Source organism: Apodemus sylvaticus, chromosome 9 (assembly GCF_947179515.1).
Source record: "Apodemus sylvaticus chromosome 9, mApoSyl1.1, whole genome shotgun sequence".
In the NCBI taxonomy this organism is placed as follows: domain Eukaryota; kingdom Metazoa; phylum Chordata; class Mammalia; order Rodentia; family Muridae; genus Apodemus; species Apodemus sylvaticus.
In genome coordinates, this window is record NC_067480.1 from 23,942,755 (window position 1) to 23,956,715 (window position 13,961).

Sequence of the window (13,961 nt, forward strand, 5' to 3'; positions counted from 1 at the left end):
GCTCAATCTTTGTTTCTCCAAATGAGCCCTGATTGCCCTGTCATTTCAAAACCTCTTAGGAAGACTCATTTGTTACATATAGTTCATCTGGGAAGCCAGTGGTTAGCGCCCTCTGCTGACCATGTTGAGACATTGAGAGAGGAAAAGAAACCAATCCCAGTCTGACATCTAAGGAGCAATACAGGCCTGTGCTTAGCCAGAGTTCCACATGCATGGCGCCATCGTAATGCAGATTGCTGATAGACCTGGTGATTCACTCTCCCACAGGACTCCAGCCTGGGTGATGTGAAACTCAGGAGGTCTGGGTGGTGGGCCGGTTCTGCCGTTCACCTTAGCTGGCTGTGTGTCTGTCATCAAGTGACTTGATCTCTCTTAGTCTCTACTTAGTCACCCGCCAGAAGAACCTCTGAGTTCAGGAAATGTGTCTGGCTTCCTTTCCCAGGAGTCCTTAGCTTTACAGCAACCCAAGACCGCGAAATATCCGAGGGATGTGATTAATGGGAGATCCAAAGACGAATGGGCAGCAAGATGAGATACCTCACATGAGGAACAGCACCCAAGGCAGGAAGGTGGCAGACAGGGGAGCCTGTGGTACCCCGTCTCTATGCCCCGTGGGCACCCTTCCTGTCTTGCCTCCCTGATCCCACAACTGCCATCCATGGCTGGGTCTGTTCTGTAGAACATGGAAGGTTCTGGAGGCACAGCCCCACTGTGGACAAATTAAACGTTTGCTCTGTTCACACACCAGCTAGAAGATCCTTGGCTGTCAGGGGAATGGCCTGCTTTTGAAGACTGCAAATCACACAGGCTGGGAGGACCTTAATGCAAAGATGACTTTCCCTTCCAATGCAAAGATAACTTTCCCTTCCAATACAGGTCCAGCCAGCCTTCTCTGTCTCCCATAGCTCCCCTGGGACCATGCTAGACTTCTCCTGGGACCTCCCTTTGAAGACTTCTTGTCTTAGGAGCCAAAGATGAAAAACTCTGTAATTCTTCCTCCTCTTTCTCCTCCTCCTCCTCACTCCTGTTCTTCCATGTCAGCCCAGCCACCTCAGAATTTTTTAGAAAAGTCCAATCTTGGGAGAGTGGGGGAAGGGCGTCCACCCATGCAGTTTTGAAGGGCCCAGCTCTGCCCTGGCAGGCCCTTGCTGGTGCCTGTCTCATGATGTTGCTATAAGCAGGTCAGTCACGTCAGAGACGAAGGTACAGACTGAGACAGGGGCGCCTGCTCCCGCATTTCCTGCACCATTACCCTTTGTTACTTCATCTAGCCCCAGCCTTCCCTGCTGCCACAATAGGTCTCCACCGGGGAATTGCTTGCTTTGTTGGCGCTGGCTGCGATGCTCATTTTGTGGAGCTAACTGCAGAAAAGCAAATTGAAATTGCCGTGCGGATGCTAGCCACTAATTTGAAATTGCACACGGTAATACAGTCGTGAGAGACTGGCAGGCCAGCCGTGGGGGGTGGCGGATGTGGAACTGGCCAGCTAATCAGGAGCTGTTTCCCGGCATGATTGATGAGCGGGCCCGTGCCGAATGAACAGCTCTGAAATGGAACTGAACTGGCCTGACCACCGGGGAGCGGCGGACCGGATGAGCACACACCCCTGCTCGCCCATTCCCCACTCAAGAGAAAGCACGGGTCCTCGGTGTGATGGGTGTCGCTGTGGTTGCCACCCAGGATCAACATTTGTCATCCAAATAGGCTACTTAATTTCAGATCTCCCTGCCATTTCAGGACAAGCAAGTAGCAATATCCCGCCTCAGGAAGGGAAGGTGGGCACCACCATCACCATAGCAACTGGGTTACTAAGGGTGAATGGGCTCAGCCTTGCAGGTGTGCCCCTATTTCGAGCCTTCCAGGACCCTCAGGTCTGCCCTTTCTCCAGTAGCCTTTGGGGGGCTCACGCGTGCACTCCTCACATCCTACCACCCCTGCAAGACTTGTCTGCTCTACTTTGCTCCTTAAAGACCTCGTCTACCCTTCCCATCTCCACTCAGCTTGCCATCATTCTGTCTCCGCCCCATAGAAAATGCCTTTGAAAAGCACCATGGCATAGAAGTAGCACAAGACCCCTCTGAAAACTATAAAACCATTGAGAGATCTAAACAGACCGGAGGACGTTCAGGTTCGTGGGTTGAAGATTTACTGTTGCTAAGATGGAGCCAGTTAGGTTGCTAGCTGTGATAAAACACTGACCAAAGCCACCCTAATGAAGGGAAAGGTTTACCACATCGTACTCATACATTAAGGGAAGCCAGAGCAGGACTGTGCCAGGACAGTGCGAGGTCAGTGTGGGGACAGTGCCAGGACGTGCAAGTACAGTGCGGGAAAGTGCAGGGACAGTGCAAGACATTGAGGATACATTGCTGGGACAGTGTGTGGACAGGAGCTCAAGCAGGACCCAGGGTCAGGAACGGAAGCAGAGACTGTGGAGGAGCGCTACTCACTGGTATGGTCCTCATTACTTTCTCAACAACTCAGATCACCTGCCCAGGGGTGGCCCCTCCCACAGTAGTCTAGGACCTCCCACATCAAGCATCAATCAAGAAGATGCCTCACAGATGTGCTCACAGGCCAATCTGATGGGGCAGTTTGTCCACTGAGGTTTCCCAGATGCCCCTAGCTTGTGTTGACAGACTAACCAGCAGAGATGGCATGTCCCCAAGATCTACCTACCAGTGCCGTGCAATTCCCACAAGCATGGCACACTTAAAGATAATCCTAAATTTGTATGAAAATTCAAGAAACCCAGACAAAACAACGAAGTCCCCAATTTCTAACAAGCTAAATTCTACATCTTCCCAAAGGAGACACCAATTGACCACTAAGTTCATGACAAGGTGCAGAATAGCATTAGTCACAGGGTAACAGGCGCCATGGTGATCAAGCCTGGGCGTGGGCACCTCTGCCTCAGTTCCCTCCCATGCTTCTTCCTCATCCTCAGCCACCCAGTGAGGCTTAGCTCCGAGGCAGGCTCTGCTTCTCCCTGGGGTCCCGAGCAGAACCCATCCACACTCCAGCTTCTCCCTCTTGATGTATGTCTTAGGGTTTTACTGCTGTGAACAGACACCATGACCAGGGCAACTCTTATAAGGACAGCATTTAATTGGGGCTGGCTTACAGGTCCGGAGGTTCAGTCCACCATCAAGGTAAGAGCATGGCAGCATCCAGGCAGGAGCATGATGCAGGAGGAGCTGAGGGTTCTACATCCTCATCTGAAGGCTGATAGGAGAACACTGACTTCCAGGCAGCTAGGATGAGGGTCTTGAAGCCCACACCCATAGTGACACACCTACTCCAACAACAGGGCCACACCTACTCCAACAAGACCACACCTACTCCAACAGGGCCACACCTACTAACAAGGCCACACCTACTCCAACAGGATCACACCTACTCTAACAAGGCCACACCTACTTCAACAGGGCCACACCTATTCCAACAAGACCACACCTTCTAATAATGCCACTCCCTGTGCTGAGCATAGACAAACCGTAATGGGGTAGATATGGCACTGAAATACTACACCCTGGAGTTGCCATCAAGGTGCTGACACAGTAGCAGAGAGCCCTTTGATGGTCCTCGTGGTGCCTTGAGGAGTAAAGGAAACCTCGAATCCATCTTCTAGACACCTCAGAACAAAGTGGGCTCTTCCTCTAAGAGATCAGCCCTCTGGGGTGGCCCACCGAGAGCCAAGGGCCCTCCAGCAGCTGCTTCCTGTCCTTCCTTGACCCCAAGTCTGAATGCCAGAGGCCATAGGCAGGATATTGCCACAAGAAAAGGTTAACCAAGCAGGAGGCTCTTTCCAGGGCTCACCCAGGGACACAATTTGAAAAGCTGCGAACAGAACCTCAATGTGGCCTCACAGAGCGCACGCCACAGTGTGTGCCCCTTCATGTTCCCCACTCTCAGTTTTCTTCTCCCTGTGGCCTAATCTTTCTCTTGTCTCCTCTTCCAGTATGAACCAAAACGCCTAAAAAGATACCTCCCCAAACTCCTGAAGCTCCTGAAACCGGACGACAGGATCTTGATTGTGGGGACCACACATCGGCCTTTCGACGCTGAGCTCCAACCCTTCTGCAGAGTCTACCAAAAGATTATTTTGGTTCCCAGGCCCGACTATGCTTCCAGATACGGCAAGTATCGTAAGGCTTTCCATGAGGCACCAAGGCTGGGGACCAGGGCCTGTTTGCAGGTCGGTAGAGCAGGAGAGCTGTGGGTGGGTTTAGAACAGTGCTTCATAACCTGTGGTTCACAACCCCTTTGGGGAGTCACATATCAGATATCCTACATATCAGATATTTATATCACAATTCATAACAATAGCAAAATTGCAGTTATAAAGTAGCTATAAAATAACTTCATGGTTAGGAGAACTATAGTAGTGTCACAGCATTAGGAAGGTTGAGGCCCCTGGCTTAGACAAATGTGGGCACTTCAGAGGCCAAGGTTGTTAGTCACTCCGTCTGCAGCAAGTGTGGTCCCAGCTTCACAAAATCCACACACACATCAAGGAAGACACTAAGGCCTATTAGGTCTCTGACTACCCAGGGCTTGTCTGTCATGTAGGCCAGCCGTGGTTCTTCACAGCCAGCCAGAGCAGAACAGAGGGAAGGTGGGTTGTTGGGTGTCACAGTGACATAACAGGAAAGGAGGGGAGGGAACAGTGAAGAAGGCTGGGCAGAGATGAGGGGAAATGAGGAGGCTGTGCAGAACAGGGAGCCAGTGAGGAGGCTGGGCTGGGAGGAACAGAGAGGCCAGGACCCTGCTGCTAAAGTCCATTCCCCTCAGTGATGCTCCTCCCTCCTCATCTCATTCACTCTGTTCCCCTCAGTGCTCCCCCTTCCTCCTGATCTCATTCACTCCATTCCCGACAATGTTCCCCCGCCTCACCACTCCATTCCCCTCAGTGCTCCCCCTCCCTCCTCTACACATTTACTGCATTGCCCTTAGTGCTCCCCCTCCCTCCTCATCTCATTCACTCTGTTCCCTCAGTGCTCCCCCTCCCTCCTCATCTCATTCACTCCCTTCCCCTCAGTGCTCCACTCCCTCCTCATCTCATTCACTCTGTTCCCCTCAGTGCTCCCCCTCCCTCCTCATCTCATTCACTCCCTTCCTCTCAGTGCTCCACTCCCTTCTCATCTCATTCACTCTGTTCCCCTTAGTGCTCCCCTTCCCTCCTCATCTCATTCACTTCCTTTTCTCTTATTGTACATATTTTATATTGCTTTATGGCAAAGAGATGCTGTGGTCATCTTAAGGAACAACAGCATTAGGTTTAGCTTTGGAGTGAGTGGCTTCAGCTGTCTGACAAAACCCTAGCCTTTAAGGGGAAGCTGTCAACGAACATCACAAGCAATTGGAGTCCATGACAAAACAAACAAACAAACAAACATTGCCAGGCACCTTCAAGAATTCAGGTCATAGTATAGATACTTTCCTAAATGTTTTCTGGCTTCATCTTACTGGTAGAAAAGGCATCCCTTCCTCATGGGCAGGAAGTGCCCCTAACAGAAAGGTTCTCCCAACCCCAGCACCTATCTAGTGAGCTGCAGTCAGCCAACATGTTGACAGCCATCGGAGGGAAAGCAGAAAGTACGCTCGCTCTGTTTGGTCCCGGGTGTGGTATTGGAGCCTGGCACCAGCTAGTAGAAAATGGGAATTTATATTCTTATTCCAGTTACAACAATAATACAAGAAATGAACCTTATAATTAAAAAGAGAAAGCCATTCATCTCCCACTTATCCAAACTCAGGGGAAAACACCGCACTCCAAGGAGCAGAGAAGCCACACACACCAGGGTCAATTTCCCATCTTGAAAGTTGCCACATTCACATTAAAACACAAGTTTCATTTTTCTTTGTGAATTTGCAAGAGACCCGAGTTGAAACCACAGACCTGAGGGTCTCCAGTATGCATCCCCGCGTGCTGGAAAAGCCTTCGGAGGAGATGTGTCTAACTGTCCACTCATTTGAACTGCAAACCAGCCGGGTGGGTTTCTCTGAGAGTTCGTCTCTCTAGGGCACTGGGTTTTGAATGGAGAGCCTGGCTAGCATGGCTGACTCTACTTATACTGACTTACTGCATGTAATTTTGTTCTCTGTCTTTCCCACTCTCTCAGTTCTGTGGAAACAAATCATTCTACGCCACGGAGGTGAGCTCACCAATGCCTTGAATATCAGTTGCCTATCTAAAGTCACTGATGGCTTCACACAAGGACAGATCGTGCAAGTGGTCAAGGAGGTGCTCACGGAACGCAGGGTCCGGCAGCAGTCTCACAAGCCACTCACTGCCATTGAGTTTATCACCATGATGACCAACATGAACCCTGTGTACAGGGAGGAGGAAGAGAACTTTAAGGTAACAGAGCACCCTGCCAGCCAAACCCTAGACAACACGTGTCCCCTGACCTCCTTCTCCCTCCATTTTCCTACCCTCCATGGATTTGAGTCCTGCCCCTTACCGTGAAATCTGAAATTCCCCTTTCCCAGGTCAGAGTCCTTTGCACCTCCAGGCATTTGTTTCTCTTATGAAGTTTATTTGCACCTGGGAGGTAGAGCACCTGTCTTCTAGTTGGTCTGCGACTGTGCAGAGTAGCAGCTAAATTGTGGGATTAAGAGACGGCTTGAAAGCCCCTATTTCAGAGCTGGGAGGATGGGGATGCTCAGGGCACAGCATTTGTCTAGAATGAGCAAGACCCTGGTTTCAGCCTCCAACCCTGCCTGCCAACCTGCCCTCCTTCTCCTTCTCCCTGCGCCTCTCCCCCCTCCTCCCTGTTCCTCTCCCTCTCTCCTCCCTCTCCCCCTCCCTTCCTCCTCCATCTCCTCATCTCCTCCCTCCCCATCTCCCTCCCCACATCCCTCTCCCCCTCTCTCCTCCGTCCCCATCTTCCTTTCCTCCAGGTTTTTTTATTCTATCCTGTTCCCTTTTTAAATTGGCATTCTGGTGGCTCAACTGTTTATATTAGTTTTAAAAAATATTGATTATCTCCAGCAAAATAATCTTTTCTGAATTTTTTTCTTTTTACCCCTAGAACACTAATTATCCTAATTATTTTGAAGAATGTGGTTTAGTGTGTTAAAATCTAAAGCTTTTTCTCTTTTTATAACTGCAAATCCATTCTCCCTCTCTCTTTCATCCTTTATTTTTCTTTCACTTCACATTTCATATCAGGAAACAAGTTTGGGACAGGGAAAACTACATCTGACACATCTTTCCAGCTGAAGCTCTCTGGTCCCTCTCCTCACAATGTCCTTCCCTTCCCTTCTCAGTCTCCTGTGTACATACAGTAAGAAACATGATACAGATCATCAGGATTCAGTTCGCTACTATCAGAATGAACATTCTGATATGTTCGTGGGATGTTTTAGATCCAGAGGAGACCTAGAGTGTCTTCATCTGATGTCCTTCTTTCTAAAGGGAACGTCGAAGCTGCCAAGGGCCGTGATTTCTTCATCCATGCAACTGGACCAAGGCGTGTCAGGCAGCCTTGACCTAGTGTCTAGGCTGGCTGGCATCCATCAGAGGCTTCCCTCTTTCCTTTAGAGCAATGGTTCTCAACCTTCCTGATGCTGCAACCCTTTAATACAGTTCCTTGTGTTGTGGTGACCCCCAACCATAAAATTATTTTCATTGCTACTTCATCACTGTAACTTTGCTGCCATTATGAATTGTAATGTTAACATCAGTGTTTTCCCATTGTCTGTTTTCTGTGTAGCCCTGGCTGTCCTAGAATTTACTCTATAGACCAGGCTGGCCTCAAACTCAGAGATCCTCCTGCCTCTGCCTCCCCACTGCTGGGATTAAAGGCGTGCGCTGCTGCCATCACCACCACTGCCTGGCAAGTTTTTTTATTCTATCCTGTTCCCTTTTTAAAATGTCATTCTGGTGTCTTATATTAGTTTTAAAAAATATTATCTCCCAACAAAATAATCTTTTCTGAATTTTTCTTCTTTTACCCCCAAAACACTAATTATCTTAATTATTTTGAGGAATGTGGTTTAGTTTGTTAAAACCTAAAGTTTTTTTTTTTCTTTTTCTAACTTTGAAAATTGATCTCTGGGAGTTTCTCCTGCGCTGGTGTTTCAGGACTGACTGTGACTCTAGGCACAAATGCATATCCTTCTCACCTCCATTCTTGACAGATTTAACCATTCTGTTCATCTCTAAAGAAACTGGATCATTTCCCACCATCACCCTACTCCCCAATCATAGTGTGGCACAGTGCCTAGCCCCAAGTAGATCTTCCATAGATTTGTTAGCGACACATGTCTTTAACAGTTGAGCAGATGGAATTACGTCATCATGCTTCTGGATACTGGGGGGACCACTGCTGACATAGTACAACAACTGGGCCATAAATCTCCCCTAACTGTGCTTCTGAGAATGTATCTACTGAGCTCACAGCTTCCCATGAACATTCCGTCCCGTTCCTTGGACATAGTGGAGAAAACATGTAATGCTATATGGTATAATCATTTAGACCTCACAGCCTCCTGTTTTACAGGTAAAGAGCCTGAGCTATAAAGAAGTGAGGCGGGGTAAGCAAAGATCCCTCAAAGGGACCTTGATACACAGAGCGAGTGTGAAGAGCTTGTAAGGCAAAGGAGGGTACATTTGCTGCCAGCTGACCCTAAGATCTTCAGCCTAAGCCTGAACTATTCTAGTCCAATAGAACTCTGAAAGGAGAGGAGGAAATCAAAAGAAAAAATTAGAGGGAAGATAATTGAAGGGATACTCACTGGCATCTCAAGTAGCCCAGAGTCACTAGCCTATGGATGGACAGGGAACCACCAACCAGAAGAGCAGGGGTCTGCAGAAGCTGCAGCAGGTCTGAGTATGGCCTCTCTTCTGGGGACTCCAGGAGGCACACAGCCCTACTCATGCCTTGACCCTAAACTAGTGAGACCATCCCAGAACTTTGAGGTCCCAAGAGTGCTGTTCTGAGTAGTGATTTGAGAAATTTGCCAAAAGGTACATGGGAAGATTTGGAGATAGGATAAAGAAGGGGTAAGTGGTATAATCATATTATAATCTCAAAATGTAATTTTTAAATTGCAAAAATAAAATGCTTTGAATACATATAATTTCATGTTTAAGAAAATAAGTTAAAAATATGGCTTCCACTAGAAATGAACTTTTGAAACAGAAAAACATACTAAATCAAATAATAATTATTATTTAAAACCATAAAACTTATAAATGAAAAATAGTAGTTAATTAAATAGTGGTTAATTAAATTAAAACTAAGAGAAATGTGAATTCTAGACTAGATAAGGTTTAAAAGCAGACCACAGAACTGGAAATTGACCCTAGGGAGTTACCACAAGAAGGCATCACAGAAAAGCAAAACAGATAAAATCTGTAAAAGTAAAATTAAAGCCTACAGAAGTCAAGTTGATAGGAATTGACCTTTAACCAACTGAATCCCCAGAAGAAAAGAATGCAAGGGAAGTCTAATGTAATACTTGAAGAGAATTTCCCCAAATTAAAATCACGAGGTATCAGATTAAAAATGAATTCCAGGCAGCCAGTTAGGAGCAAATCCATTTTTGTCAATTTTACAAGTCTAAGGATAAAGTAACAAACTAAGCTTAAAAGCTATCAAATTGCCCCAAAGAAACAGCATGGGCAATCAAACATCTCTTTAATCTCTTTAATAGCATGAGACACTAGAAAACTGTGATTTATGCCTTCAGAGCACAGAGTCCTGGGAAACGATCATCTAGCTAGTATTTATATCTAGCTAAATTAAGCACATAAATAAATGATCATTTAGCTAATATTTATATCCAGCTAAACTAGCACACAAATGACAGGAAACAAAGTCATTTGAAGTCAAATGACTCAAAGAGTCTCCCACTCACATAAAATAGCTTGGTAACAGCGAGTTAAATTACGCCTAGTTTGGCTCCCAGCATCTACATCAAGTGATGAATAACTGCTGTTATTCCAGCTCCAGGGAATCTGATGCCCTCTTCTGGCCTCCCCAAGTACCTGCACACACATTGGCATGCACATGCACACGTGCACAAAGAGAAGGGCAGAGGAGAGAGGGACATATTGTTAACTGATTTGTAAGAAAACTGACAACTAGCATCCAGTATAATCATTCACTGAGATTATCTGCAAGGTTATAAACTAAAAGGTTTCTCAGGTTTTGAATAAAGTATTATCAGTGCCATGTCTTCTACACCACCTCCCTCAGAGGATGTTGAGGCCTCCTGTGGTCACAAGTGTCTACCAATTGAGCTGCTAATGGCTGGCCACATGTGAGCCAGAAGCCATACATATTACCAAGAAGGCCGACCCCTCAGGCTGTCTGAACTAATCAGGACTGAGCACAGGAGTTGGTATGTGGTTCTCTAAAACTACTAACTGCCGGAGGACACATTTCAAGTCACAGAAATCCAAGCTATAAATTACTGAACACACATCAAATGCCCAGTGTCCTAACAGCCACTTACCGTCCCCTTCCTAGCAGATGTATCTTCACCCCCAGGATTATCTCAGCTTATTCATGCGATTTGATCATTTCCTCAACATCTTTTCATTCCAGAATTGGTATGCCAAAACCCCTCTGGGGAAGAAGCGAGTCTTGTCACTAACAGTCGGTGGCAACAAAGAAAAGGAAAAGGACAAAGGAAAGAAAGGAAAAAAGGGCAAAAAGAAGAAGTAATGTCTTCTCAGCAGCCAACCCCGAGCATCTTAGAGATGGTGTCGGGGCCCGGCTTGTCAGGGAGAGGCTCATCCCTGCCCACCTGGGGAAGCCCACAAGAAGATAAGATGCAAGCAGCCGCTCCAAGGCACTGCACCCTAACCACTGTGTTCTGTTATCCTTTAGGAGGCTGCATACCAAGCAAGATGTCCCTTCCTTACAGCCATATCTACTGCTTGCCACTATTCCTCAACTCACACAAAGTCTGCCTATATCAAGTTTGCTTCCCAAGTGCCCCGCACTCTCCCCAGCCCTCACACTTGCCAGGATTAGTTAGCACCAAGATTACAACATATAGGGAGGACTCTCCCACTCTCCCACGGCAAGAGCACCGTAATTGTACTGTTGGTTCACTAGCTGTTTATTAACCCATATGCATTGTATATTTTGTTGCACATATTTTAATAAATTAATTATTTGCTGTAGTCATGAATATCACATAATGAAATAAAGCTGTTATCCTTGAACTGACTCAGTAATTTGGTCACTGGTACTAAGCAAAATCTTCAGTGTGGAGTCTGCCAGTCTCCTGGCATTTAGGTGAGGCTCAGGAAGTGTGGTGGCCCCCACTGATAACTTGGACCTCTGAGATGACCAGCTTCTAGAAGCTACCTGACCTCTGCAGGCCAAAGACTTGTCAAAAGCAACAGCATGAAAAATGGAGTAGGGACTGCAGAGATGGTGACAGTGTGGATGTGCTTACACAAGTCCTGCCCCCACAAAGGTCCCTAACCCCAACTCCAAGTAATCTAGCCAGTCTAGCCTCTGAAGACACCCACACTCACCTGTATATACCTATGCAAAGCACACATGCATACATATAATTAAAAATAATAATTTTTTAAAAAATAAAAATAGGGTAAGTGCAGATACAATAAATACCCAAATGAGGAGATAGATAAATAAAAATATTTGAGGATAGATGAAGTCAGGGATCAAAACAGAAATTTAAACTTTGCAAAAAACACAACAGGCTATTTGGTGGGCAACAACACTTTAAAATATTGTTGAGGGGCATAGTTACAGAAAGAGATTACGGAGATGGGTGGTTTCATTTCAGTGCTAAGGATCCCTCCTTCATCTAGCAGTTTGGGGTACAACACAGAGTCACCATGTCTCCCACTAACAGGCTACGCCAGACATCCAAGTTCTCCAAGACCCAGCAACATGACGCATGGCACACAAGAAGACTTAACAGTTCGGTGCTCTCCAACCAGCCACACCCCTCCCAGCCTGTCTGTACGTGGAGCACACAAGCAGGTGCAGAGACCCTCACTGCCCCTCAAGCCTTGGTCTGTGTACACCAGAAAGTACAGGTGTCCCATAAAAAATCCTAAAAGAGAAACTTCTGGGACCAGTCACCACTGCTTTCTTTAGCTTCTGCAATTGCACCCTTTTGCAGGGGTTAGGGGCACAGAGAAAAGACCTGTCTGTCACTCAAGGCTCATGGAAAGTCTGCCCTACCATATTCCACAGAGAAGGTGCAGTTGTCAAACATGATAGACTTGCCAGAAATCACAGTTAAGACCCCAGCCTGGGGTCTCCATGATAGTGAACCCAGGAGGCACGGAAGCTTCTAGTGAGGAAAGGAAACAAGGCGGTGGCAGGGGTAGGGAGGAGGGGTGGGTGAGAAAAGGGGGCACACTCCTCTGCAGTCCTGCCAGGGTCTCAGTTATTCCTGGGCCATTACATAGCAATTAGCTCCTCTTGAGCATGCTCCTAAGTGAAGAGGGCAGTAATTAATGTCATTAGCCCTCATTAAGGGAGTATACTATGGAATTGCATCTGATTGGAGTGGAATTAGAGCTCTTGGGTGGCTCTTCACCCAGCCTGCACTTGTGAAGAAGTAGATCCCAGTTCCAGAACCACTGCCTAGTATCCCAGCATTCCACACAAAATGCCCCCCAGAGACCAGAAGACCTCTGGCAAATGCCCCTGCTTGGAAATCACAAGTTTCAGAAACCTATTATAGCAGAATCTGTGCTAGAAGCTTTCCCTCAACATCCATGACTGAGGCAGCCACTGTGATGGGTGGCCACAAGGTAACTGTGCCAAGGCTATGCTATTTTTCATCACTGTAGGACCTAAGCCACTGTGATAAGAGGGCCAATCTATACCTGACACCTTAAGCATTTACTGTGAGGGAAGCAGACGGAGACGATGCTTACTAAAAGCAGAAGGGAGAAGCAGCTGTAGCCTGGAACCACCTGCCAGCTGTCTCACTAAGATTTGAAACAAAGCATGCAGCTCAAAAGTGCCTGAATCAGCCCTGGTCAGGAGTATTGTTTGCTGACCTAGGTCCCTTAGCAATTCTATTTTCTTTGGAGACTCAGTTTCAGCCAAGCTGTCTTCTAGATCTTCCCACAGGCTATCATCTTCTAGGTGATGCTCAAGAAGTTGCTGGGTGGCCCTGTGATCAAGAACATTAGTAAAGTACTGTATGGATTAGGGTACAGACAAGCTCTGGGCGAGCCTAGAGACTGGGCTATGAGGTCAGGCTTCTGCCACTAGCCTCACCAGGAACTCAGCCCTATGGAGGGCATGAGTCTGCTCTCCGGGATCCACAGCTCTGTAATCACCTAGGAAACCCATGGGATGCAGGGATGCAGCTCATTGATTAGTTAGGGCCCTCCTCATGGAGGGCTTTCTAGAGGTGAGGGGACCCAGGGTCCTTCCCCCCACACCCTGGTTTTGTTGTTAGATGACTTGTCTCATTGCCTGAGACATTTAGATCAGTTCCTCTACTTGGAAAAATAAACAAACAAGCCAAGAAATTACTCTTTCTGTTGTTAGCCAAAGGAGTAAGGACTCGTCAACTTAAATGTAACTAGACAGCCAATTTTACTTGTATGGAGCAAGGGCTTTGACTCAGACTTGGTATCCCAGCCTGCTCTGTCAGCTCTGCAAACATAAGATATTTTTTTCTTTTTTCTTTCAGTTTTGTTTGGGTGCTGGGGATCAAAGCCAGGACCATTTGCATATGAAATAAGCTAGCTCTACATACATGGTCATATGCTTATACCTTGGCATGTTGGGGAAATGAAGCAATGGGTGGAAAATTAGTGACTGCCCAGCACAGGGCACCTGACCTATCCTTTAGGAATTTCCAAGCAGCAAAAGCAATCTCTGCCCAGCAGGACTGCTACAGCCAGGTCTCTACCTGCATGGGGGTGATAATACCCGTTCAGGTGCTAGAGGACCTGCAGAGCTGTCCGTCTGTAGCCTTAGAGAACTTGGGGA

At 47.1% G+C, this 13,961-nt stretch overlaps 1 protein-coding gene across 1 annotated transcript in view; it reads left to right on the forward strand.

Annotated features, from left to right (window-relative positions):
• The window catches only part of Iqca1 (IQ motif containing with AAA domain 1), a 124,394-nt gene extending 113,712 nt beyond the window's left edge, over positions 1-10,682 (forward strand). Inside the window, exons 18-20 of the mRNA XM_052193405.1 lie at positions 3,962-4,139; positions 6,126-6,364; positions 10,563-10,682. Of these exons, the coding sequence (XP_052049365.1) occupies positions 3,962-4,139; positions 6,126-6,364; positions 10,563-10,682 (537 nt within the window). The remainder of the gene's footprint in view (positions 1-3,961; positions 4,140-6,125; positions 6,365-10,562) is intronic.
• Positions 10,683-13,961: the final 3,279 nt, after the last annotated feature.